Source organism: Rhinopithecus roxellana, chromosome 6 (genome assembly GCF_007565055.1).
Source record: "Rhinopithecus roxellana isolate Shanxi Qingling chromosome 6, ASM756505v1, whole genome shotgun sequence".
NCBI classification, from domain to species: domain Eukaryota; kingdom Metazoa; phylum Chordata; class Mammalia; order Primates; family Cercopithecidae; genus Rhinopithecus; species Rhinopithecus roxellana.
Genome location: NC_044554.1, coordinates 79,148,892 through 79,176,442, shown reverse-complemented (window position 1 = coordinate 79,176,442; position 27,551 = coordinate 79,148,892). Strand labels below are relative to the sequence as shown.

Below are 27,551 nucleotides of genomic sequence, written 5' to 3'. Positions count from 1 at the left end.
GCCATGACACATTTGCAATAATACAGTCTTGCTAATTAATATTTAAATCCTGTTATACTGAGGTATGGTTCACATTTTCTCAAAATATTTTCATTTTTGCCCCCTTTTCTTTCAAAGGTTATATTAAGTCAAGGGTCTCACTTTTGTGTTCCCATTTTGGTGTTTTAGATGTTGAACTATTTTTGGTTGGAGGAGATTCAATAAAAAACTTTAAAGATCAATATTAAACTACTAAAAATAATACTTACTCAGGTTTCTTAACTAAAAGTGTCCTGATGAAGTCAACAGCTGACTCAGACAAAACATCAAATTCTTCCTCAGAATAACTTAAATTCATCTGTGAGATGTTTAAGAATGTTTCTTGTTTATCATTGCCTAAGAAAGGTGATATTCCTGTAAGCATGACATATGTTAACACTCCAATGCTCCTAAATTAGAAAGAAAATGCAAGAAAAATTTAGTACCATACTCATTTCTTGAAACTAATTTGATCAATTTTTCATTAATAACTCTTACCACATATCTGTTGCCATGCTTATAGGATCATAACTAAGAATTTCAGGAGCTAGTGTCAGAAAGAGAAGAAAACATTTAGTTTTGTGGAAAAAATTCCTAATTTGCTCTTAGAGATAAAAAAATTAAGCATTAGAAACTATAAGGCACTATTCAATGTTTGGGCTAAAATGAAAGGTTACCATGAATTAATATGAATTAAAATAAAGCCTAACTAGATGTTTGTAATTAACTTGTTTACTTTTCACATTTCTACCCATCATTGTTGAGTCCTAGTATTTTACAAATATTTAAATATTTTAAAAACATCAAATATAAACTGACAATTTCTATGTAATCAAGCATTGTCTCTATCAGATCATGGCTTTTAAAACTTTCTCACTGCCACTGACATTTCTGCTTCTCCATTGCCCCACCCTCACCCATGGTACTTTCTCCTCTCACCTGGGCCTTTTCAGCTACTTGTCCCACCCCTCTGATCTATTCTTTCTGTTGCAGTCAGAGTGAGCTTTTTAAAACATCTACCCATTAACAAAAAGTCAACAAGGTTAAAAAAAAAATTGGGCATTCTGAGACTACAGGCATGGGACAAAGGCAACTAAGCTGCATCTACAGAATTGAGAAAAATAATATGCTTCGAGGCTGGGTGCCCAGCACTTTGCAAGGCCAAGGTGGGAGGATCGCTGGAACCAGGAGTTCAAGACCAGCCTGGGCAACACAATAAGACTCTATCTCTACAAAAACTAAACAAAAGCTAGCCGAGTGTCATGGTGCATGCCTGTAGACCCAGCTACTGGGGAGGGTGAGGTGGGAGGATCACTTGAGCCTGGGAGGTAAAGGCTGCAGTGAGCCGAGACAGTGCCAGTGTACTCCAGCCTGGGTGATAGAGTGAGACCATGTCTCAAAAAAAAAAGAAAAAAAAAAAAAAAAGAAAAAAAAAAAGCTTTGATATAAAGTCACTTGCTGCCACACATAAACACAATAGAAAGACACTGTCAAATATGCAAGGATTCAGGAAAAAATATTATAAAAATGCTCCTTTAAAAAAATCTACTCAATCCAGTTAACTAAAGATAATTTTTTCCCAAAACTATACAAATAAGAAGGCTAAACTATTAATAGGCAGTCAGTAAGTACTCAATCCATGGAAAAACAGATTAAAAACTAAAAAACTGTGGTAATCACAATTAAAAAAAGGAATGAAAATGTTCTATTTCTATGAAAAAACGAAATACTCAAGGTCATGTATCTACTACTAATTTGTGACAAACCCCCACAGAATAAATGGGTGGGAGGAAGAGGTTGGAAAGGAAATGCTAGGTATGCTAATCTCCTAAATTTTGATTTCTGAAATGGTTGAGTGAGAAACAGAGGTTGTGAATGTTAAAGTTTCAAAAGAAATGACTAGGAAATTAAAAATGAAATGCATAGCATCCAAATTACCGGGGAAGAAACGGTAAAACAGAGACCACACAGCAAGACTGTGGGAGGAGGGGTGCAGGAAATACCAATAGCTTACTTTTTTGAGTACTTATTATGTGCTGAATACTGGTTTAAGGGCTTTGTACAGCAAATCCAATGAAATCCTTATAAATTCCCTATGAGGTCGGTACTATTACTAGCCCCTTTTTATGGACAGATGAATCTGAGGTATAAAGAGATTTAAAGGTCAAGATCACACAGGGCCAGAACTCAACACCAGTTTCTGTGTATATGTAAAATGACTGTGGGAAGCACAAACTCACCTTTTAAAAGGTGAGTCAGGGAAGGAAAAAGAGGAGAGTCCCTTTGTTTTTCTGTATAATGGACTTCTGAATCATTTTTAGTTTTCTTCTTTTTGGATTGAGCTTGTATTTCCATTATAATGTTGTGAGATGGGGAAAGGCTCTTGATAGAAAACTTAAAATTTACTAAGGAATAGAAAGCTCTAAAACAAATCACTAGCCTGGGCAACACAGTGAGATCCATCTTTACCAAAAAAAAACAAAAAACAAAAAACAAAAAACTGGCCCGCTGTGTTGGCACGTGCCTGTGGTCCCAGCTACATGGGAGGCTGAGGCAGGAGGAATTCAAGTTGGGAGCTGCAGCAAGCTATGATGGTGCCACTGCACTTCAGCCTGGTGACAGAGTGAGACTCTCTCAAACAACAACAACAAAGAACGCATTATAACAAAACAAAAACCCACCTCATTCAGGGCAATAATTACTATTTTGAGTTTTCAGCTCACAGACCTACATTCTTCAGTCTTGTATATTGGAGCTTACAATGGTACCCATTAATTTTGGCTAAAACACTTGGGTTGCTGCTTTCCCTAAAGAAACACTATTAAGTCACATCCCAAAAACTTACTTAGTGGTCATGATGCATATTAGTCAGCATACTGAAAATTAAGTATTCTGGCCCACTAAAATATATAAAAAATTTTAAAGGTTGTTTCTGTGCCTGTGGCATCTTTTATTACCTAATTAAGGATCTTTTAAAAAATCTCTAAATTATTTTCTGGACGATCATTGCCATTCAGGTTTGTTTTCTTCAACCCTATCGCCCCTCCTCAGTCTTTCTGTGCTCCGGATAGCTCTTTTCCTATAACATCCTCAGTCTTTCAAGAACTACTCCTTTTACCCTCTTCTCTGAAAGGAGACCCCCCTCTCTTCGTTCCCCCTCTTCTAGCCTATTTGCCCACTTCACACTTCTACTCTCAGGCAGAGAGTCTTCCCTCAGGCCCAGGCCACAGCCTTCTCCATTCCTGCCACAGCCACCCTCCCTTCTCCCAGGTCTGCTGGCAGCCTAGGTGACTTCCACACTGATGTCCATGACCCAGACAGCCTACCTTCACAGCTTCTTGATTTCCTGGTCTAAAAAATTGCCTTTCCAGCCTTACATCCAAGTCCTCATAATTACAAAGAGCTATTTCACCACTGAAATTTTAAATATTAATATTCCTTTTTTTTTTTTTTTGAGACAGAGTCTCCCTCTGTCGCCCAGGCTGGAGTGCAGTGGCATGATCTCGGCTCACTGCAAGCTCCGCCTCCCAGGTTCATGCCATTCTCCTGCCTCAGCCTCCCGAGTAGCTGGGACTACAGGTAGGCACCATCACGCCTGGCTAATTTTTGTATTTTCAGTAGAGATGGGGTTTTGCCATGTTGGCCAGGCTGGTCTCAGATTCCTGGCCTCAACTGATCCGCCCACCTTGGCCTCTGAAAGTGCTGGGATTACAGGTGTAATCTGTACTGCACCTGGCCTAAATATTAATATTCTAATCTCTGGTCACAACCTCTCAATTTCACAGCCTTATTCTATAGATACCTTTAAAAAAAATCAAACTATTAATCTTTCAAACTCCAATTTTCCTCAGTCTATCAAAGAAAGTCATAGTTGACTTCTTTGATGATACGCCTAGACCCATGGCGTATCATCATTCAGCTGCTTTGTTGCTGCTACCTTCAATGTTTAAGCTCCTTTTTCCTTCTGCCAGAAACACTCAACCATGGATCCAACCAGATGCCCTCTCTGCTCCACACTTCCATGGAACCTCAGGATGGCAGTGCCTTTGTCAATGTTTGTCACCAACCAAAACATCCTTAAAGCTCCTTGTTAAATATCCTCCCACCCTCAAATAAGCTAATATCCTACTTTGTTAAGAAAATCTTCTCCTATTCATTTTAGAAGTAATCCCTTCAAATTCTCTTAGCCCTGTAGTGAAGAGACAGTGAAGACATCACCAGTTTAGTATGTTACTCTTGAAAGTTTTCCATTGTAAAATGTAATCCAAAGGAATAAATCTCTGATGGTAGAATTTCAACATAGCAGATAGCTGGCTCCACTATGAGTCATGCCCCATGGACAAGTCCCCTAATGAAGGTGATGCCTGGCCCCAGAGCAAAACTACTTTTATGAATACTTACCCACATATTCAGGGGTACCCATAATTTCTCGGAGCTCTTCACTGTTCTTCAATATTCTTGAAAGGCCAAAATCAACAATCTTAATGTCACCCAATGGAGATTCGCTTGTCAACAGAATATTCTGAGGCTAAAAAACAACATACCCCCACAAAAATCAATACAACTATGATTAAGTACACAAAACATGTAGCCCATAAAACATACATTTCACCTGTGAAACTGAGACTGAGGAATTTAACAGTAAACAGTCATTTGTTAAAGAAATATTTTTACAATATACCTCCTACTATGTATAAGGTAGCAGGCCTGTACTCTCTTGTATTTTCAATCTCTTCCCCTACCCTGGCTCTTCCTCAGCATATAAACATGTTTCTATCCCCACCTCATGGAAACCATTCCCCATGACCCTGAATCTCCTCCAGGTAGCAGTATCTCCTACTATTCCCTCAAAGCTCAGCTTCTTGAAAGCATGGTCAAGCACAACTGGTATCGTTTTCTCAGTCCAACTAAATCTCTTTTGCCCCCTCGACTGAATCTGCCTTCATTAAGGTCACAACAACTTCAATAATCAAAGACCCACCAAATCCCGTCTGTGTCTTTCAGGGACTAGCTTGCATGCAATGATTTCTGTAGCACTGGGCACTGCTAAGCATCCTTATATTGATGAAATTCCTCCCCGTTTTCTCCACCTTGGACCTCTTCCTTCTTCTACAGATCCCTCACTATTTTCTCAATGTTTTCCTTCTGTCCTCCTTTTAAATATTTGTGCTGTTCAGGATCTCTCGCTGCATGGCCAACTCTTCTCCCACCACTCTGCATTCTATTTTGGAGCAATTTCATCTGCTTCCAAAGCTTCAACTGCCACTTACATACTGATGATTTCTACCCTAAGTTCTCTCTGGACTTGTGAGTGGGGGCATGTGGGGTGAGGACATGTACAGTAATGGGAAAGAGCTCCCCAGAGCCACAGAATCAGTGGGGTTCATATCCGTGGAGTCATTTTTACCCAAGGGAAAATAACCTAAGATACTTTCACATAAAAAGACAAGCAAATATATTATGGACTAGAATGTAAAATTCATTAAATTTTTAAAACATGAATTTTGAAAGTTTGTGTTTGCATTATAAAGAGTCCTCACTTAATGTTTTCTGACATTAAGATTATTTCCAAAGGTAAGATGAGAAACATTGGTAAATTACAAATACTTCACTATAACACCCAGTGTTTTAAGATTGGGCCCCTGCTTCCTTTTCAAGATTAATTTCCTGTCATGGCTCTAAAGGCAATCTGTGCTCCAAATCAAACAGTCTGTAACCCCTAAATAAGACAGCTACTCCCACATCTCATGCCTTTGCACATGTACCGCCTTTGTTCAGGACGCCCTCTCCCCTTCCCTCCCTGACAGATTTATTCTCATCCCTCATTCCAAGCATGATGGGTCTCAATAAACCACCAATTCCTCTGTAAAGCCTGCCCTGGCTTCCCCTGCTCCTTCCAGGGAGGGCTTGATGGCTGCCCCGTTCCTGCTGCACAGCATGGTGTACACAGCATGCTTACTCCATTGTTTTGTTAGCTGTTTGTTTCTGTCCCCTAGATGCATAGAATGAATGTTCACATTTCCTTTCCTTCCATTCATATTCTGCCCCTCCATCTGACTTCTGCCCTCTCATTCCACTACAAATCACAAAATCAAGTGATATTTTTCAGTGCTTTCTTCTGAACCACTCCCTTAGCAGTGTTTGACAAACCACTCCTTCCTTGTTTATATATTACTTTTCTCATGGCTCCCATGACAAAACACTGTCCTGGCTTTCTTCCTATCTCTGGCTGCATCTTCCATCTCCTTGCAGGGACCACCTTCTTTTACCTGGTCCACTGGATGCTGGGTTTCCCAAGGCTTGATCTTGAGGCCTTTCCTCTTTTTACTCCAAACTCTCAGCTTGCATGATCTGCACCCAAGGCTTAAATATCACCTACACCTTATGACTCACAATTTTTTTCTTTCTTTCAGACCTCTTCAACCAGCTGCTTACCTATCATCTCCCCTTTGATGTCTCAAAGGTACCTCAAATTCAACATGACTCCTATTTTCCTTCCTAAATCAGATTCTCCCTATGCCAATGACAGGTGTCTCAGTGAATGCTATGATCATCCCTCAGAATAGGAGAGAACACTAACAATCATCTTGGCCATTCCTTTCCTCCCCGCTCTTCCATTTAGCTAACATGTCACCATAGTTGGTTTTAAGTACTAAATTCCAAGCATTTCTAGACTTGGCCTTTTTCTCTCCATCTACAGAAAACCAAAGCTACCTTTCTTGCTCTACTGTGATGGCCTCTTCAGTGGTTTGCTAGGATCCATTTTGCCCACATTGCAGCCAGGAGGTTCTTTTGTATTATATAAATTGGATCTGTTGTCTCCTTTCCTAAACCCTTCCACAGCCTCCCACTGCTCTTAGATAACTTCCAAACTCCTTTGCATGGTGTGCATGTCCTGAGGTCCAGCTTCTGCCGAGCTAGCTCTCCAGACTCATCATATGCCATGCTACCCCTGGCTCCATGAAGCTGGGTCCCACAGAACACTTTCCAGTCTCTCACACTTGCCATGCTCCCTCTTACACGAGTGAATTTGTAAATGGTATTCCCTCAGTCTAGAACACTTTTTTCCATTCTTTGCCTACTCTCAACTTGGTAAGAAGGCCTGAGATGGCAGTGAAGCAGATTACAATTTCCATCCATGAGAGGGGCTGCAATATGAAAAAGGAAACTGAGGCACAGATGGTCCCTCTTTTTTTGAGACGGAGTCGCGCTCTGTCACCCAGGCTGGAGTGCAGTGGTGCAGTCTCGGCTCACTGCAAGCTCCACCTCCCGGGTTTACACCATTCTCCTGCCTCAGCCTCCCGAGTAGCTGGGACTACAGGCGCCCACCACCACGTCCAGCTAATTTTTTGTATTTTTAGGAGAGACTGGGTTTCACCGTGTTAGCCAGGATGGTATCTATCTCCTGACCTCACGATCTGCCTGTCTCGGCCTCCCAAAGTGCTGGGATTACAGGCATGAGCCACCAGGCCCAGCCAGATCGTCCCTCTTTTTAAAAAGGGTCTTACCTTCTACCCAACCACCCATCCTACCCTTTTCTATTATGAAAATGCCTGTAAGTTTATCAGGCTGAATTCAAAGAATAGGAAGAATCTACAGCTTCATGAGGACAGAAACCACAGTACTAATTAATATTTTATCACTGTGATCAGTGCCTGCTACACATTAATATTGTTGGGTGAATGAATGGAAGAAACATAACTAAAAAAATTAAGAGGGTGTCTATTTTGTGTCAGGACTGGTAGTAGTACAAATATAACAAATAAGAACACTCTACTGTCACAGTTTATAATCAAGAGAAAATAGACGGACCTGCTAGGCTCAAGTCACTCTTCTGTGAATTGCACCATGAGAGCAATATATACAAAGTACTCAGGCGATAAATATATCAGAGTGATTAATTCTGCCCTGGAAAATTACAGAGGAGCTATGTGAGCAGACCTTGAAGGGTAAAAAGATTTCCTCATTTATTCAACAAATACTTATTGATTGCCTAATGAGCTAGGCCCTGGGGAAATAACAGAAAACAAGACACGAGTCCTCTCTTTTGGAGCCCTGCATCTTAATGGAGACAAATAAATACACCTTGGGTCGCTTTAAGCACTATGGGGAACTCAAAGCAGGGTGATGGGCGAGAGTGGTTGCCTGGGGTGTATGCATGGGCATGCTATCTTTAGGGGAGTCAGAGAAGGCCTTTCTAAAAAGGCAACCTGAAGGAGGAGAGGACGATGTTAAAAAAGAACCAGTCACGGCTCAGTGTCCTGGAGGGGTTGGGGTAAGCAGGAGGCATTCCAGGCAGAGGGAAGAGCAAGTATAGAGGCCGTACTGCTGTGGAGCATCTGCAGGAAATCCTGTGTGGCTGGAGGACAGCACAAGGCAAAAGGGGTACGAGTGGTGGGAGGCATGAGGTTGGAAAGGAAATGGCTAGGAGATCACAGGGCTTTGTAGGCTATTCTGGAGTAAATGGTAGAAGGCAGGCCACATTTTCTTTGTTAATTAGCTTCTAGCTAATTCTTCAGGAAAAAAACACCTATGTAGCATCATGACTGTGAGTCCTCAGACTTTTCAAGGCAATTTTAATTTTAGTACGTTAATAAAATACTATAGTACAACAAAAGGGCTGGGCACAGTGGCTCATGTCTGTAATTCCAGCAATTTGGGAGGCCGAGGTGAGCGGACTGTTTGAGCTTAGGAGCCTGGACAACATGATGAAAACCTGTCTCCACCAAAAATACAAAAAATTAGCCAGGCTTGGTGGTATACATCTGTAGTCCCAGCTACTTGGGAGGCCAAGGTGGGAGGATCACTTGAGCCTGGGAGGCAGAGGTTGCAGTGAGCTGAGATAGTGCCACTGCACTCCAATCTGGGTAACACAGTAAGACCCTGTCAAAATCAAAAAGCAAAACAAAACAAAAACTATAGTAACCACAAAATGTCAATTATTCAGGCAAATTCGATAGGAGGGGTTTGGTTCAGTGACACATATTCATAATTGAATGTTTTGCCCTTTCCAGTGCACACAAAATGCCAAGTGAAATACTGCTAGGGAAAATCTTCACCAAATCTTGAGATATTCTTGTGATTAGTAAACATGTATATTATATGAATGTTCTTAAATACCATTTGTTCCCTTAAAATAGTTTAAATGTTTTCCCCTTTTATGTGTGTACACTTTACATTCCCTGAAAAATACTTTCTTTAGTTACTATGCAAAAACTAATTGGTTTGGTGGTAATGTTGTAAATCCTAAATTAGCGTGATCAAATTATTAAAATCTTATTGTATGAGAAGCCTAGGCCCTGTTACATGCATCTATGATACACCAATGTGACAGACTTTCTAAAAATGAAGTTAAACAACTGAGAGACAGGTTGCTAGAAAAAACACATTTCTCATAAAATCAGAGCTATTTCAAGGGATTTCAGTTAATATTTATTATGTGTGGCTAGGCGCGGTGGCTCAAGCCTGTAATCCCAGCACTTTGGGAGGCCGAGGTGGGTGGATCACGAGGTCAGGAGATCGAGACCATCCTGGCTAACATGGTGAAACCCTGTCTCTACTAAAAATTACAAAAAACTAGCCGGGCGAGGTGGCGGGCGCCTGTAGTCCCAGCTACTCGGGAGGCTGAGGCAGGAGAATGGCGTGAACCCGGGAGGCGGAGCTTGCAGTGAGCTGAGATCTGGCCACTGCACTCCAGCCCGGGCCACAGAGCGAGACTCCGTCTCAAAAAAAAAAAAAAAAAAAAAAAAATATATATATATATATATATTTATTATGTGGCCTTTACTAACTGTGCCCTATTTTGACCACAGGGCTCTTTTTAAAAATAGACTTTGTTCCTCTGAATAAAATATATGTACAATTACAGGACTATAATCTCTGTCTCTTCTTCGAAGGTGAAATATATCTACTTCCAATAAGCTGAAATACATGTCCTGAAAACAAGGCTAAGTACCTCAGCATTTACAATTTAAACTTTCTTTCTAGGGAATCCAGTTCATGATAAAGAAGTTGTGGCACATAAAACCTAGTTCTATTTAAAATGTATGAATCCCAGGTAGTAAGGGAGAGAAAGAAGCAAGGTCAATCAATAGAGAGATGATGACAGTGGAATAAGCAGAAAACCTGCAGGCGGTCCTTAAGTAGATGGTGGCTGTAGGGAAGTCTTTTATTTATCTCGGTATCTTCATCTTTGTACATAATCCATTTAACGTTTACTAAACAATCACCACTGGAGAAGATTTAGTGGCTAAGATCATTGTAAAGTTGAGGTTAACCTGCTCAGTAAGGCTTAGGGTATTATGGACAGGGTTTTAAGGAACATTTTATCAGGCAATTAAAGTTCCAGTACATTAACTATTAAAACCCAGGTTAGAGTAGAGAAATAGGTTAATAATCCTGTCTAAATTAATTTGGGGGACTGTTTAGAAATGTTTTTGTTACCCCTACTTTCAAGTAATATACTGATGCTTAAATTTAAATCTCATATGGAAAGTCCCAGGTTCTGGCCACTTTTTTTGAAATTAATTTTTAGAAATTAAGGTTTTAATTAAAAAAAAAAGTTTTTGAGACAGGATCTCATTCTGTTCCCCAGGCTGGAATGCAAGGGTGCAATCACAGCTCACTGCAGCCTCGAACTCCTGAGCTCAGGCAATCCTCCTGCCTCAGCTTCCTCCATAGCTGGGACTATAGGTGCATGCCACCATGGCTGGCTGAGTTTTTAATTTTTTGTAGAGATGAGGTCTCGCTATGTTGCCTGGGCTGGTCTCAAACTCCTGGGCTCAGGTGGTCCTTCTACCTCAGCCTCCCAAAGTGCTGGGATTACAGGTGTTAGCCACCACACCTGGCCTTCTTCTAGTCCACTTTTAACCATGAGCATAACTGGGTGAAAAAATTAGTGATAGAATCCTAGTATAGTTGTCCCTTGGTATTGGTCCAGGGACTCCTTGCAGATACGAAAATTTGTGATGCTCAAGTCCCTGAGAGGAAATGGTGTAGTATTTGCATATAACCTAAGCATATCCTCCTGTAAACTTTAAATCATCTCTAGGTTACTCAGAATAGCTATTATAATGCCACACATCACCTCATTTGTATGGATTCAATGAAATACTTGGTGGGGGGCCAATTCAAGGTTAGCTTTTTGGAACTTTGTGGAATTTTTTCCCCCTGAATATTTTCAACCTGTGGTTGGTTGAATCCATGGATACAGAGGACTGACTGTACTAACACTCCTGAAAGACTGAACCAGTACAACACCATTTGAAGAAAAAAGAGCAATGGATTTTAAGACCAGATTTCTTTGTGCTATTTTTGGTCAGTCCTCCCTCCCTTGGATAGGACTAAAAGCAGGTCACTCTATTGAATGACTAATTCACCAAATTATTGAGACTGTTTTGGTACTTTTAGTTGGTTTTGTTCTGACTTTGCCAGAGTTGTTGTTTCTCAGATTTGCAGTTTCTGCAACATTTTATATATTAAATGAATGGGCTTTCTCTTAATCATGGTTTGTCTTTTCTATTTTTGTGGATTTATGGACTCATACTTTTACAGACTCCTAAATCTGTATCTGCTACTCCCTCACCCACCCCAAGAACTTTCCCAGCTCAATTTAAGGTATTTGGCTGAGAGTCTTCAGTGAATCAGTCTTTTGGCAAACTGATCATTCGGGCTCTGCACCAAAGCCAAACAGTGTATTTCCCATAGCGTCAATTATATCCTTAATAGAAGCAACTATAATAGTTATTTTAACTTCCAACTAACTTCTGTCATAGGGACAGGAGTTTCCCATTTTAACCAGCACGGAGACTAAATAGGTTAATAATTCAAAATTATCATATATATTGGGATTATCAGTTTTTAGAGAATGAAAACATAATATATTTAGCTTTGAGGCAATGTGGGAAAATAATTTCTTAAAAAATAGCCTAGTCTTTCAAGCTCTTCTAGAGACCAAGAGTCAACATTATGAGCACACACTGTCGAAGACAGAGGACAGCAGACTCACTTTGTCCAGACTCACAGAGGCCAACTGGAAAGACCTTTTAGTAGAAATCACTCTCGCCTGCATAGCTGCCATACCAACCCCATCTCTGTCCTCTCCCTCCAGTAGCTGACTCACAGACATGTCTGACTGCACATGGAGGGGCAAAAAGGCAGAAGGAAGGCTGAGAACCCTTTGGACCACATTGTCTTCTAGTTCCTCTGGGTCGAGGAAACATGGAGAGTCCAGTTTTCAACATCAAAGGCCCATCATCGTCATCTAGGTCTCTACTGAATCTGGAAAGAATTCTACACCAAGTGTATTAGAGAGAAAGGAATATGATACTGAATGTACTAAGGAGAAAGGGATATAATTTCCTTGTATAAACACACACTTAAAGTTGGTATTCAAGAACTTAATATTCACCTTTGATACTCTCAAGTAACATCAAAGATCCATGACACATGGTGTTGACAACCTGTTTGACTTGCTACTTAATTAGTTCTTGAATAGTCACAGGTTGAACTGTCGTAAGCTGAAAGCTCATTTCCTATAGGTGCAATGCTATTTAAATTGGGGTTCTGCTCCTGGAAGTCCATCATAAGACTAGTAAAACATCATTAAAAAATGAAACAGATACACGATTTTGCAAAGTTAAGAGTGAAAGAAGCTACAGCATAAACATTTATTTTGGGAATTCCTCTGCATGGCTAATACTGAGGCTTCTTAAAGTATCAGCCCAGTGAAAGTCTGTACTGCAGAGACCATCTCTTCCTTGTAAATGTTCCCGAGGGAAGCAAGGTGGAAATTTCTTGCAGCAAGGATCTTTGAACTTCTTATGCATATGACAGACTGAAGAGGAAAAACAAAGCCCCCACCCAAGCTGTAAAAGGTTTTAACTAGGTAACCTTGAGCATTAACATCAGGCCACCTCAGCATGTGGGTGTGCACATGTCCACACTTGCTTTCAAAAAACGCCACTGTGTACCATGTGGCTACTGGGTCCTGAGTGTCCATTTTAGCCATGGTACTAAAAAATTAATATCTTTGAGAAAAGATAAACGTGTATAAAATGAATTTACATTGGCATCTTTCAAAAGAGAACAAGAAAACTTCCACATTGTTTTTTCCCTGTATTTTTCTGTAGGAAACAAGTAAAATTTTCTGTAGGAAACTAGTATTTAAAAAGAAACTACCTTTCCACCTAAATTCAAATGGGACATTATCAAGTTTGCTTTAGAAGTCAACCTCCAGATTACATACACTGTATCCTCTTTTTTTTGTTTTGAGATGGAGTCTTGTTCTGTCAGCCGGGCTGGAGTGCAGTGGCGCAATCTCGGCTCACTGCAACCATTATCTACTGGATTCAAGCGATTCTCCTGTCTCAGCCTCCCAAGGAGCTGGGATTATAGGTGCCTGCTACCACGCCCAGCTAATTTTTGTATTTTCAGTAGAGAAGGGGTTTCACCAAGTTGGCCAGGCTGCTCTCGAACTCCTAACCTCAAGTGATCTGCCCTCCTTGACCTCCCAAAGTGCTGGGATTACAGGGATGAGCCACTGCACCCTGCCTGTACACTCCTTCTTGAGAGTGTGCCTTCATGCAATAAAAATTAGGCAGTTATTTATACAGTATTAAATATATACATATATGAATTTATATTTATATAGTATGACTCTATCTATCTATATAAATAAACAAAGGTATTATGGAATGTGCCATGTAGCAGTTCTTTTTTTTTTTTTTTTGAGACGAAGTCTCACTCTTTTGCCTAGGCTACAGTGCAATGGCGCGATCTCGGCTCACTGCAAGCTCTGCCTCCCGGGTTCACGCCATTCTCCTGTCTCAGCCTCCTGAGTCGCTGGGACAACAGGCTCCTGCCACCATGCCCGGCTAATTTTTTTGTATTTTTAGTAGAGACAGGGTTTCACCGTGTTACCCAGGATGGTCTCGATCTCCTGACCTCGTGATCCACCCGCCTCAGCCTCCCAAAATGCTGGGATTACAGGCATGAGCCACCACACCCGGCCCTGACCATACAGCAATTCTGGCCTGAAGTTTAAGTATCACTTTGCCCTACCTTGAATCTGAAACTTTAGGGTTGTGGCCTAGCAATTTATTTTAACGAGCCCTTCCAGGTGATTATGATTCACGTCTGGGTCAGAGAACACTGCCATAAAGAACTTTCTGCTAGAGGGGATATTATAGCAGATGTCAAGGTAGATGAGTAGATGATCATGGTGTGAGATGACCCTGCAGTTCACGATGGGAAAGTTTTTTTGGGGGTAGTCCAGAGGCTTCAGCCTTCTCAGGTTACCATCCTTCCTAACCCTATTTCCTCTCGCCAGTAAGGCCATCTTTGTAAATGGAATAAACACTAGGAACTAGGGTCGCTGGGGCATGTTCTCTGTTTGAGGACTGCTTCATTTTCCCACAGTTGCACCTGGACTTGATATGAAAGTAACCATCAGAAAATCAACAGAAATCTTAAACTTGCTGAAAGTTCATTTCCTATAGGTGCAATGCTATTTAAATTGGGGTTCTGTTCCTGGAAATCCATCATAAGACTAGTAAAACATCATTAAAAAATAAAACAGATACACAATTTTGCAAAGTTAAGAGTGTAAAACCAAATATGAAAGAAGCTACAGCATAAACATGTATTTTGGGAATTCCTCTGCATGGCTAATACTGCCATGCAGACACCTGCAGGAATATACTAAGAAGAATCATAGCGGACTTTTACGGTCTCCTGAGCATCCATTCTCTGCTCTTTCAGAAACAGAACTGATTTGAGAATCCATCCCTTCTCCACTCAGTCCACGTAAAGGTTAGGATGGTAGAAAGGGTTATACCTCTTCCTCCAGAGTTGGAGCCTATGACACTGATGACACTGACATGGCAAGCCAAAGCCCTACACCCATCAGCACACTTATTAGCTCCAGATTGATCTACGCTGGTGTAATCAGAGTGAATCTCAGAACTTTGGACAGAGCTGTGAGTAGAGACTGACTTTCCTGCTGTCTCCGGGTAGTTGCAAGGCTGAACAGCAGCATCTACTTTATTACCATCTTATATGTCATTCAAAGAAGGCAGAGCTGAATGCTGGAGAAAAACTGAGTACTAGCAACAGTTTTTGAGCCCTGAATATTGTCATAACTGAAGCTAGAATTATCTCTGGACTTGTTTGCCACTAAAATTTCCTTGTTTTGCTTACCCTGGTTTCAGCTGGCATCTTGATCACTTGAAAGGAACATAACTGACATATCGTCCTTTGTTTTTCCTTCCTTCCTCTTCTCCGCCTTTGACAATTTTAAATTAGAAATCTACCTGCCTCTAATCTCTTTAATTTTCTTATTTATTTACTGCTGCCTATTTTCCGAAACACTGTTTCTCGAATATTCCTGGCTCAAAAATCATCTATGTCTTTATGACATATGAAACCCCTAGAATCCAGCCTTTTCCCAGCTTTTAATATCTCCTAATTGATCTCTCAATTCCAGTGAAATGATTCCATTTATTTTTTCCCAAACACATCACAAATATTCCTGACTCTTGTGAGGTAATTTTCTCTTACTCTTCTCAACTTACCTAAATCCTAACTTTTCAAAAGATCTAGCTCAAGTTCTGTCTTGTCATATTCTGAGTTCCTTTCTTTGGCATTGTATTATTATGTATCTTTTCATGTACACACATGTGCCTTATCTCCCTGATAAAACTAACTGGCTAGAGGATAGGAGTAAAGACTCAATTCTAATATCCTTGCTAGCTAATAATACACAAACATGAAATATGTTTGAATAAATCACTGTTAAATATTTTATGTCTTGAATGTCATTCTTTAGCAATCTCAAAATTGTAAAGTAATTTGAACCTTACCTTCAAATCAAGATGAACTACATCATGAGTGTGTAAAAAGTGAACACCTTCTAGAATCTGTCGCATAAGTCTTTGAACATCTTTTTCTTTAAAGGCTTCCTCTCTGTCTGCAACACATTGGTCAAAGATTTCACCTCCAGCAGCACTAGAGAAGGGCAAAATTAAAGTAATATATGACTCATAAGAAATGGCAAACACTTACACCAAAACTACAAAGTAAATTAATTACAGTCTGGCAGTAACTGTATACCTTTTTTAAAAAATTTATTTTTATTTTGAAAAATAGAGATGGGACCTCACTATGGTGCCCACTATGTCTCAAACTCCTGTGCTCAAGCAATCCTCCCACCTTGGCCTCTGAAGGTGTTGGGATTACAGGTATAAGCCATCGTATCCAGCCTGTATAACTGTTAGTATGGATTTGACAACCTGAATCAAAACACAGTATAGGCTGAGCCAACTCAGTCCCAAGCAGCTCAAGATGCACCACAATGTAATGTACAGTTTACTAAGCACTCTGCACATACAGGCCACAATTTGCTGATAACTGAACTTTGTTCCTCAATTGAAATAAAGAACTGCATTTTGGCTGAAACAGTTTCTTAATCACAGTTTATTGTCATCTGAGTCCCTCAGCCCATTACTATCAATTTACATAAATACAAGGATTTCTTTACCTAAATTTTAGGAGCGATTAGTCTCCTTACACATAAAGTTATCCATTCTTGCTTTTCTTTCTTTCTTTTTTTTTTTTTTGAGATGGAGTCTTGCTCTGTCACCAGGCTGGAGTGCAGTGGTGTGATCTCGGCTCACTGCAACCTCCGTCTCCTGGGTTCAAGCGATTCTCCTGCCTCAGCCTCCTGAGTAGCTGGGACTACAGGCATGCGCCACCACGCCTGGCTAATTTTTTCGTATTTTAGTAGAGATGGAGTTTCACCAGGTGGGCCAGGATGGTCTCGATCTCCTTGACCTTGTGAACTGCCTGCCTTGGGCTCTCAAAATGCTGGAATTACAGGCATGAGCCACCATGCCTGGCCCCATTCTTGCTTTAACAAATGATTCCCTCTTGGTTTTCTCAACAATTTAAGTAGTTTACATAAGCACAAAACACACTGCTAACTACAGTTTTGTGAAAATGTTCAAGTATGTATTTCAAATATAGAGTATTATAAGAAAATTGAGGCCGGGCACAGTGGCTCACGCCTGTAATCCCAGCACCTTGGGAGGCTGAGGCAGGCGGATCACCTGAGATCAGGAATTCGAGACCAGCCTGACCAACATGGAGAAGCCCCATCTCTACTAAAAATACAAAATTAGCCAGGCATGGTAGCGCATGCCTGTAATCCCAGCTCCTCAGGAGGCTGAGGCAGGAGATCACTTGAACCTGGGAGGCAGAGGTTGCGATAAACCGAGATCACGCCATTGCACTCTAGCCTGGGCAACAAGAACAAAACTCCATCTCAAAAAAAAAATAAAAAATAAATAAATAAATAAAAGAGACTATATTCCTTTCAGTACAACATATAATCATATAACCCTGTTCAACTGTGGATTTTACCCATTAACTAAATACCATATTAACTAGTATCACTAAATGTGATCTCACTAAAGAACAATCTGAGATGTTAAAAGCATCTCTCAAGCATAGTAACAGAAAATATTATATTAACTATTTTACACAAAGTACTTTCCTTCACATGGAAGCTAGAGAAGCCCTATAATAGCTTTGCTTTTTCTATCTTTAACTGCAGCAACATTACTTTTTAACCAAAAAATTTCACTGGGAAATTAATTAAAAAACTATTAACAAAGTTTTGTACAAAAACTACTTTTACAAAAAAACATTTAGAACTTTAAAATTTCAACTTTCTAGTGGTCCTTGGAAAGTTATGAGATGATTATCTTTTGACCAACATTATTCAGAGCCATATAACTGATGTTTAGAAGCTAACAGTAACTGAGTTTCCCTAGCTGCCTGCACCTTGGCTGTATCATAGCTTCCCGCCTCAGACCAAACACTGTTTTTTCTATCTAAACTAGCATTTCCATTCTGTCCTGCTCTGAGGCCCAGTTTGGATCTTTACTTTCTCATTATTCAAATTCAACAAACCATCAAATACGTTAGGCCCTATATTCTGTCCTAGAGATAGAAAGATAATTACAAATAGGTATGTCTGGTCCTTCAAGCTCTAGGGGGGAAGAGAAAAATGAAAGATACTTAAATAACAAACACATATGCATTTATATGTGAAATTACATATTAAATGATAACTTAGCAACTGAGCAATTAATTGGAAAGGAAGTAGAAAAAAAAATCTTGGAAAGATGACATTTATTCTGAACCTTGAAGGATTACTAGGAGTCCACTAGATGAAATGCTAACAGCACATCCCAGATAGAGGGAGCATATGTGTGAAGGCACATTGTGTAAAAAATACATGGTACACTCATTAAAGGGCAAGTTTCTACTTCCCCATCCAACCAAATGGTATGGCACTTGCCCTCTGGCTATAAACAACTAGAAAATTAAAGCATATGAATCAACTATTTCAGGCATTAGAACGACAGGTATAGGACCATGAGCTGTGAGAAGAGGTTAAGCCCTCCAATAGTCCTACTTGGTAACAATATATGGACAGTGGTACGGGGTAGGGGAGGAACCCAAGCAGAAGCAGAATGCAGCAGCCTTGCTAAGCTGAGAAGACAGACTGGGAGTTTGGCAAGGCTAAGACAGCTGGAATTGGCAGGTGAGTACCAGAGAGGAGGGAGCTACAGAAAGAGATCTGCTCAATAGTATTTTGAAGTCTTAGACAAAATAACTCTGGAAAATTATAAGGCTGAGAAATTCCCAGTGTTCACAGAGAATAAGGTAAGACACTTGAATTTTGTCAAGCTGGAGTAGAAAAGCCACTCTAAACACTGGGGCAATGAACAGACTCCTTTGGGAGGGCCATCCTTTGTATTAAGGCTAACCTAGTTCTAGGTCTGTCCTAACAAAGCCGATCCACAAGTAATTTAAATGACTGCCAACACAAACGTCACCATTCTTTAATGGGATAAAATCTACTCAACCCTGCAACATTCCAAATGTATGTCATTTTACCAAAAATTTCTAGATATCTGAAAATGCTACAAATTACAATTCACAACCAATAGGAAAAATAATAAAAGTAGATCCAGAAATGACAGGAGATGATGGAATTAGCAGATAAGGACCTTAAAACTGGCATTATAAAGATGCTCAAAGATTTAAAGTAAAATATGAACATAATCATGTAAGAGATGGAGGTTATGAAAAGAACCAAAAAGAACTTTCACAGGTGAAAAATACAGTATCTGAAACGAAAAACCCATTGGATAGTCTTTATAGCAGATCAGACACTGCAGAAGAATCAGTGAATTTTAAGACACAGGAAAATAAGCTGTCTATGTGAAGCAGAGAGAGAGAGGGAAAAGACTGAACAAAACAAACAGGACCCCAGGGACCTATGGGACAGCATCAAGCCGTTTAATACACTGTAATTCAAGGAATAAGAGAAGAGAGGTAGGGGTAGGAAAATATTAGAAAACATAATAGCTGAAAAATTTCCAAATCTGATAAAAACTAACTATAAATAAAAAAACTTAAGTAGATCAATGAACTCCAAGCAAGATAAATACAAATAAAACCAAGGCACCATACTCAAATTGCTAAAAACCAGTGAGAAAGAGGAAAATCTTTAAAAAGGCACATTTATGGCCGGGCGCGGTGGCTCACGCCTGTAATCCCAGCACTTTGGGAGGCCGAGGCGGGTGGATCATGAGGTCAGGAGATGGAGACCATCCTGGCTAACAAGGTGAAACCCCGTCTCTACTAAAAATACAAAAAATTAGCTGGGCGTGGTGGTGGGCGCCTGTAGTCCCAGCTACTTGAGAGGCTGAGGCAGGAGAATGGTGTGAACCCAGGAGACGGAGCTTGCAGTGAGCAGAGATTGCGCCACTGCACTTCAGCCTGGGCAACAGAGCCAGACTCTGTCTCAAAAAAAAAAAAAAAAAAAAAAAAAAAAAAGGCACATTTATAGGTGAATCAAGGTAAGAATGATCACAGACTTCTTGTCGTAAATAATGCAGGGAAGATGTCAATGCAATGACAAAAAAAGAAGTGTGCCGAGAAGGTAGGGTGAGGTAGAAAAGGACTAAAAGGAGATGAGGTAGAATAGAAGTCAGGGAGAAGAGCACAGGATGAGGGCAAAACAACTAAAAAAATTCAGAGTAAGGCAATGATGGGCTAATATACACTGTGAAATGCCTCCTCCTCCAGGAAGCACTCCCTAACCTCCCAGGCAGAGTAAAGGAGCACAGTATATGGATAAAAGCAGAAGCTTTGGAATCTCACACCCCTGGACTAAATTCTGGAGCTGCTGTTTGTAATACAGCACAACCTAAGGTTGATTTTTTTTTCTGAGTGTTTCCTTATATATAAAATTGTGTTCTAAAATTTATGAACAGTGTAAATAAAGCATATAAATAATATATATAAAGCTGGAAGACAGCATAGCGCCTGGCGTGTAGTAAATGCTTAATACATTTTAACTATTATACTCTAGTTCACACAACAACTAGTAAGAACTCCTGGTAAATCATCAACATTGCTGCAATCATTTATAGGCTGAATATCCCTTCTCTTAAATGTTTGGGACCAGAAACGTTTGGGATTTACATTTTGAAATATTAGCTATACTGGGGGAGGGGACCCAAGTCTAAACACACATTTATATTTCATATGCGACTTACATAGCCTGAAGGTAATTTTATACAATATTTTAAATAATTTTGTGCATGAAACAAAGTTTGTGTACATCGAACCATCAGAAAGTGAAGGTGTCACTCTCAGCCACCATGTCAAATCACAGCAAGTTTACACTTATGCACACCTGCTGCATTAGCACAGCCCCTAGCATAGTTATTCTATCCTTAGCATCCTTAATTCCTATAAAGGTGATCTCATCAGCTGTGGTCAGCATCTTTCTGGGATAATATATGAGGTCAGATGTGGAATTTTCTACTGTGGCATCATATTAGTGCTCAAAAATTTCAAACTTTGGGACATTTCATTTCCAAGTTAAGAATGCTCAACCTCCATATCTATTTCCTTTGCTAGACTTTTAGCACCTGAAGATAAGGGGTTATGTTTTTTCACTTTTTATATTATCAGTACCTATTAGTATCTAGTGCACATGGCAGGTGTTTCAAGAATGATTAACTGATGCAGTGATCATAACCTGCCTGTTTCCATAACAACAATATATTGATGTGGCTGAGAATTTTGATATCTCAGTATCCAGAGTATATCTCTAAGACTTCCTCTTCAAACTAAAAGTAGAACATGAAATTTTTGACCAAATCATAGTGATTTTTGTTCTAAAAAAATCTGATCATCAAAGAAACAGAAGCCACCAAAAGTTTCTAAGCAAGGGAATGATATCACCAAATCTGTTTTTATTACCTATCTAACAGTAGCAGGAGGGATTTCCCCGGATTGAAACCAGGGTGACCAGCTGAAAAGCTACTGGAGAGGTTTAAGTAGAAGACTTGATAATTCATTATACTGTACATGAGTGTTAAAGAGGATAAAGGAATTAGGGATAACTTCAAGGTTTCTAGCTTGAGCAATGAAACAGATGGGGATACTAAACAAAAGAAAAACAGGCCTTAATAGGGTAATGCAGGAGTACTGATATTGACTGCTACTGACTGCATTGATACTGATATATTGACTAATAATGATCTGCAGTTGGACACATGTATACGCAACAGGCAGCTGGAGCTTAAGAAAGGGGCTGAGGAGACTGGGCGAGAGAGCGACACTCCAAAATGGCCGAATAGGAACAGCTCCAGTCTACAGCTCCCAGTGTGAGCAACGCAGAAGATGGGTGATTTCTGCATTTCTAACTGAGGTACTGGGTTCATCTCACTGGGGCTTGTTGACAGTGGGTGCAGCCTACCGAGCGTGAGCCGAAGCAGGGCGAGGCATCACCTCACCCGAGAAGCAAAAGGGGTCCGGGAATTCCCTTTCCTAGCCAAGGGAAGCTGTGACAGACAGCACCTGGAAAATCAGGTCACTCCTACTCTAATACTGTACTTTTCCAATGGTCTTAGCAAGCAGCACACCAGCAGATTATATCCCCTGCTGGGATTGGAAGGTCCCACGCCCACGGAGCCTCGCTCATTGCTAGCACAGCAGCCTAAGATCAAACTGCAAGATGGCAGTGAGGCTGGGGGAGGGGTGACCGCCATTGCTAAGGTAAACAAAGCTGCCAGGAAGCTTGAACTGGGTGGAGCCCACCGCAGCTCAAGGAGGTCTGCCTACCTCTGTAGACTCCACGTCTGGGGGCAGGGCATAGTCGAACAAAAGGCAGCAGAAACCTCTGCACACTTAAATGTTCCTGTCTAACAGCTCTGAAGAAAGCAGTGGTTCTCCCAGCACGGAGTTTGAGATCTGAGAATGGACAGACTGCCTCCTCAAGTGGGTCCCTGACCCCTGAGTAGCCTAACTGGGAGGCACTCCCCCAGAAGGGGCAGACTGACACCTCACATGGCTGGGTACCCCTCTGAGACGAAGCTTCCAGAGGAATGATCAGGCAGCAACATTTGCTGTTCAGCAATATTCACTGTTCTGCAGCCTCTGCTGCTGATACCCAGGCAAAAAAGGTCTGGAGTGGACCTCCAGCAAACTCCAACAGACCTGCAGCTCAGAGTCCTGACTGTTAGAAGGAAAACTAACAGGAAGGACATCCACACCAAAACCCCATCTGTACGTCACCATCAAAGACCAAAGGTAGATAAAATCACAAAGATGGGGGAAAAACAGAGCAGAAAAGCTGAAAATTCTAATAATCAGAGCACCTCTCTCCCTCCAAAGGAACGCAGCTCCTCACCAGCAACGGAACAAAGCTGGACGGAGAATGACTTTGACGAGTTGAGAGAAGAAGGCTTCAGACGATCAAACTTCTCCAAGCTAAAGGAGAAAGTTCAAACTTACTTCAAAGAAACTAAAAACCTTGAAAAAAGATTAGACGAATGGCTAACTAGAATAACCAGTGTAGAGAAGTCCTTAAATGACCTGATGGAGCTGAAAACCATAGCATGAGAACTACGTGACGAATGCACAAGCTTCAGTAGCCGATTCGATCAACTGGAAGAAAGGGTATCAGTGATTGAAGATCAAATGAATGAAATGAAGCAAGAAGAGAAGTTTGGAGAAAAAAGAGTAAAAAGAAATGAACAAAGCCTCCAAGAAATATGGGACTATGTGAAAGATCAAATCTATGTCTGATTGGGGTACCTGAAAGTGATGGGGAGACTGGAACCAAGTTGGAAAACACTCTGCAGGATATTATCCAGGAGAACTTCCCCAACTTAGCAAGGCAGGCCAACATTCAAATTCAGGAAATACAGAGAACGCCACAAAGATACTCCTCGAGAAGAGCAACTCCAAGACACATAATTATCAGATTCACCAAAGTTGAAATGAAGGAAAAAAAAATATTAATGGCAGCCAGAGAGAAAGCTCAGGTTACCCACAAAGGGAAGCCCATCAGACTAACAGCGGATTTCTCAGCAGAAACTCTACAAGCCAGAAGAGAGTGGGGGCCAATATTCAACATTCTTAAAGAAAAGAATTTCAACCCAGAATTTCATGTCCAGCCAAACTAAGCTTCATAAGTGAAGGAGAAGAAAGGGGCTGAGGTTGGAAACAAAGATTTGGAAGTATTCAGCAAGTAAATGATAGCTGAAGTCACAAAAATAGATTATTATCATCCAGGGTAAATGTATAAAACATAAATATATGACATCAGTAATGCTGATGGAACTGTGGGGAACACTTACATTTATATAGTAGAAAAGGATAAAGGGCTCTGAGAGGAGGAGGAGATTTTTAAAAAATAGGGCTGTGAAAGCCAAGGAAGAACATGATTTCAAGAAAGAAAGAATAATATCAAGTGTTTAAAGAGAGCAAGAACTGGAACGAATACTAAAATGAGGAGACTAATTTTGGCACACAGGACTGGTGACCTCATCAAAGTATCAGAAGAGCAGATGGCATTAGATTAAAAAGTGAATGGGGTATTGGCCCATGAACAGATGAGTGGATCAATGAAGTAGAACAAAACTGGAAGGTGAGGAATGCTATAAATTCAGACTATTCTTTTAAGAAGTATAGCAGTAAGGAAAAGAGAAAGGCAAGATATAAGAGTCAAAGCTGAGGAAGGAATTTTAGCATAGAGGAGACTGAAATATTAGAAGACAAAGGGAAAAGAACCACCATGGGAGGAGGGTCTGAAACTCTAGAAGAGGTTACATAACTTACGAAAAAACGAAACACAGGTCCTAGAAAAGGAAGGATAAGAATTAAAGAACTTAAATAAGGGTTCAGTCTTGGAAACGATTAGCTGAATCCCTTCCATCGAACAGCAGGGATGGGCATGAGAGCAACAAAGACAGATATTAGAGGAAGAGGGGAGGGATGCTTGGGGAGTGTGTCTGATGGCCTTGATTTCTCCATATGGGGGAGAAAAGGCTAAGTATCTCATGAGAGGTGGGAAGCAGGTGACACAGTAAGTGTGGTAAAGATATGGATTAGCTCAGGGGGTGGGGGTGTTAAAAGGACATAAGAGATTAGGTACAGACTTGCTAAGCTATAGCATGAGCCTAGCTGAGGATGGAACTCTTACACTTGTACTAAGTAGATGAAAAACGATCCAAGTCCTTCCAAGAATGTGTGGCAGCAGAGGAGGAGGGACACACAGCATGCATTCTGGGTTTAAAATGGGCAAACGAGTTGCAGAGGATGACCAAAAGGAAGAGGGAAATAATGTGAGGTGCTGGTAAGAGAGGAGTTAAATTAACTACCAAAGAGGAGAAGGGAAGAAAAGGGAAGAAAAAAGTCAGGAGCCAGGTGAAGACTGGAAGAACTGAAAAGGGTCCCAGGATGAAAGGCTGAAGAGCAGGTTTTGCAAGGAGGAGGAGATTTTAGAGACAGAATATTTCAGGTGGTCTTTTCTGGATCAATTTCCAATTCTACCTTAATCCCCTCTGTAATAAACAGAAAAAAAAACAAATCCTTGGTAAGCAGTGGGCTTCCATATGAGATTCCTAAACTTATTTTTTTAAAAAAACTTTGAACCATTCTGCCATTTTTGGATATTTCCACTATCATAAATTAGAAATGCATTGTGACAAACACTTTTGTGATTCTCATGTTCGTATTATTTCTCTAAAAGGGATTCCTACAAGTGAAATTATTGAATTAAAATATATGAACACCATACTTTTGAATTACACTATCAAGAGTAACATGCTTAATATTTTAGCCATCCAGACTTCACCCTCTATAAACTTTTAAATAAAAACAACATAATGCCATACATATTATTTTGTAACATGCTCTTTTTTAAACTTAATATTTTAAATATTTGAAATATATTTATAGTTACCTTAGCTTCTTAATGACTGCCTAGTAATCCATTTTGTGACATCACTTATTTAACCAACCTTTTTTCTAACAAACATTTAGATTATTTCTACCTTTTTGCTACATAGAGAATGACATAAGGAACATTTTGGTATCATATCTTTGCAAAACTGCCTAATATTTCCTTGTGAAAAAATTAATAAAACTAAAATTAGGCCATGTATGGTGGCTCATGCTTATAATCCCAGCATTTTGGGAGGCTGAGGCAGGAGGATTGCTTGAGGCCAGGAGTTTGAGACAAGCCTGGTCAACATGAGACCCCATTATGTACCATTAAAAAAAATTTTAAGTAAAATTGCTGAGTTAAAACATATTTTTTTTAAGGCTTTTGATACATACTTCAGACTGTACTCCAGAAAAGTTATACTCAAATGGCTCAATCAATGAATATCACTTTTGTTTATAATCATTGCCAGTCTGATAGGCAGAAATTCACAACCTATTTTAAAATTTACATTATAAAAATAAAAATATTTTCATGTTTCAAGGCAGTTTACATTTGCGTGTGTGAAAATTTCTCTTCATATCATTTGTTCATTCTTTTAAAACCAGAGCTGATCATAATCCTGAAAGACACAATCTCAGATGCCATGATCCAGAATGTCAAAATCCCAAAAGATCAAAATCCTGAAAGGTAAAGTCCTTAAAGTCTAAAATCCCCAAATCACAATCTTGAACAATTAAAATTTTGACTGTTGAAATCGTGAAAACTGAATTCCAGGGAGGGAGGGGATTTAGGGAAGGGATTTCCACTGTGTTTTCAGTTGTATGAGGCTAGGTGCATCATGGTAGGTGCATCGTGTTAGGTGGAACTATTACTTTGTTGCTGTCTTTATTTGGAAATTAAGTACAGTTTAAAGGAGACGCATTATGGATGCCAAACTGACAAGGGGTGGATTTATGGTCTTAATTTCAGTTGTTGACTTGACTGGATTAAGGAATACCTAGAAATCTGGGATATTATTTTGGGTGTGTCTGTGAGGGTGTTTCCAGAGATTAGTGTGTGAGTCCCACCGGACTAGGTAGGAAAGATATGTCTTCAATGTTGGCAGGCACCATCTAATTAGAGAGAAGAAATATAGAAAACAAGCTGATCTCTCTCTGAGAGCTGGAACCAATTTTTCTCTTGCTGCCGTGGACATCAGAACTCCAGCCTTTAAACGTCAGGATTTACACCTGACCACCCCTGCTCCCTACACTCCCACTCCCTGGGGTTCTGAGGCTTTTGGCCTGGATTGAAAGTTAATGATTGGTTTCCCTGGTTCTGAGGCCTTTGCAATTGGACTAAGCCATGTTACCAGCATCCCAAGGTGTCTAGCTTGCAGGCCTGTTGTGCAACTTCTCAGTCACCATAAGCACACGAGCCAGTTTCCTAATTAAGTTCCTTCTCGTATTTATTCACATATCCTATTGGTTCTGTCTCTCTGGAGAAGGCTAACTATTAAATAATAAAGATTTGGTACTGGGGAAGTCCAATATCATTCCTTCTCACTGTATTCCTTACAATACAATGGAAGAGATCTGTGAAATTGTTCCTTCAAAAAAGGGTGTGATTAAGTTAAGCATACAATACTACCTAATGGTTTAAAAGCTAATTATTATCGGTGCTTTGAAAGCAGAAAATAATTGAATTGCAATGGCTGAGCCATAACCAGGTTTTCAGGTGGACAACATATACTTACAAAATTTGTAGATCACAACCACTGTCCAAATACAAGTGCATCAGGTGTTTCAAAGGTTATAGAAGTGAAAACACCGGTAAAAAAGAACTCCCCCCTGCCAAATTATTCAATCATGTACAACTTCTGCCCCTTCACATATAGCACCAATTCACTATGCTATGCATTTCATCTTTGCATAATTTTCAATACTGGAGGTATGAACTGGGTGAAATTTTGAGGAGAGTTAATTCATTTTATGAATATTTTGCAAATTTGACTCCATCAAAATATATTATCACAATGTTGATTTTGTGTATGTAAAAACACTGAGGCCAGGCCTGGTGGCTGATGCCTGTAATCCCAGCATTGGGAGGCCAAGGCAGGTGGATCACCTGAGGTCAGGAGTTCGAGACCAGCCTGGCCAACATGATGACACCCTGTCACTACTAAAATTACAAAAAAACTAGCCCGGCACGGTAGTGTGCACCTGTAATCCCA

General features: G+C 40.2%; 1 protein-coding gene across 1 annotated transcript in view; it reads right to left on the bottom strand.

Annotated features, from left to right (window-relative positions):
• Positions 1-27,551, bottom strand: part of STK17A (serine/threonine kinase 17a) — a 44,795-nt gene that overhangs the window by 1,856 nt on the left and 15,388 nt on the right. The window contains exons 3-6 of the mRNA XM_010381579.2: positions 15,879-16,023; positions 4,420-4,546; positions 517-565; positions 249-428 (exon numbers count right to left, since the gene is read on the bottom strand). Of these exons, the coding sequence (XP_010379881.2) occupies positions 249-428; positions 517-565; positions 4,420-4,546; positions 15,879-16,023 (501 nt within the window). The remainder of the gene's footprint in view (positions 1-248; positions 429-516; positions 566-4,419; positions 4,547-15,878; positions 16,024-27,551) is intronic.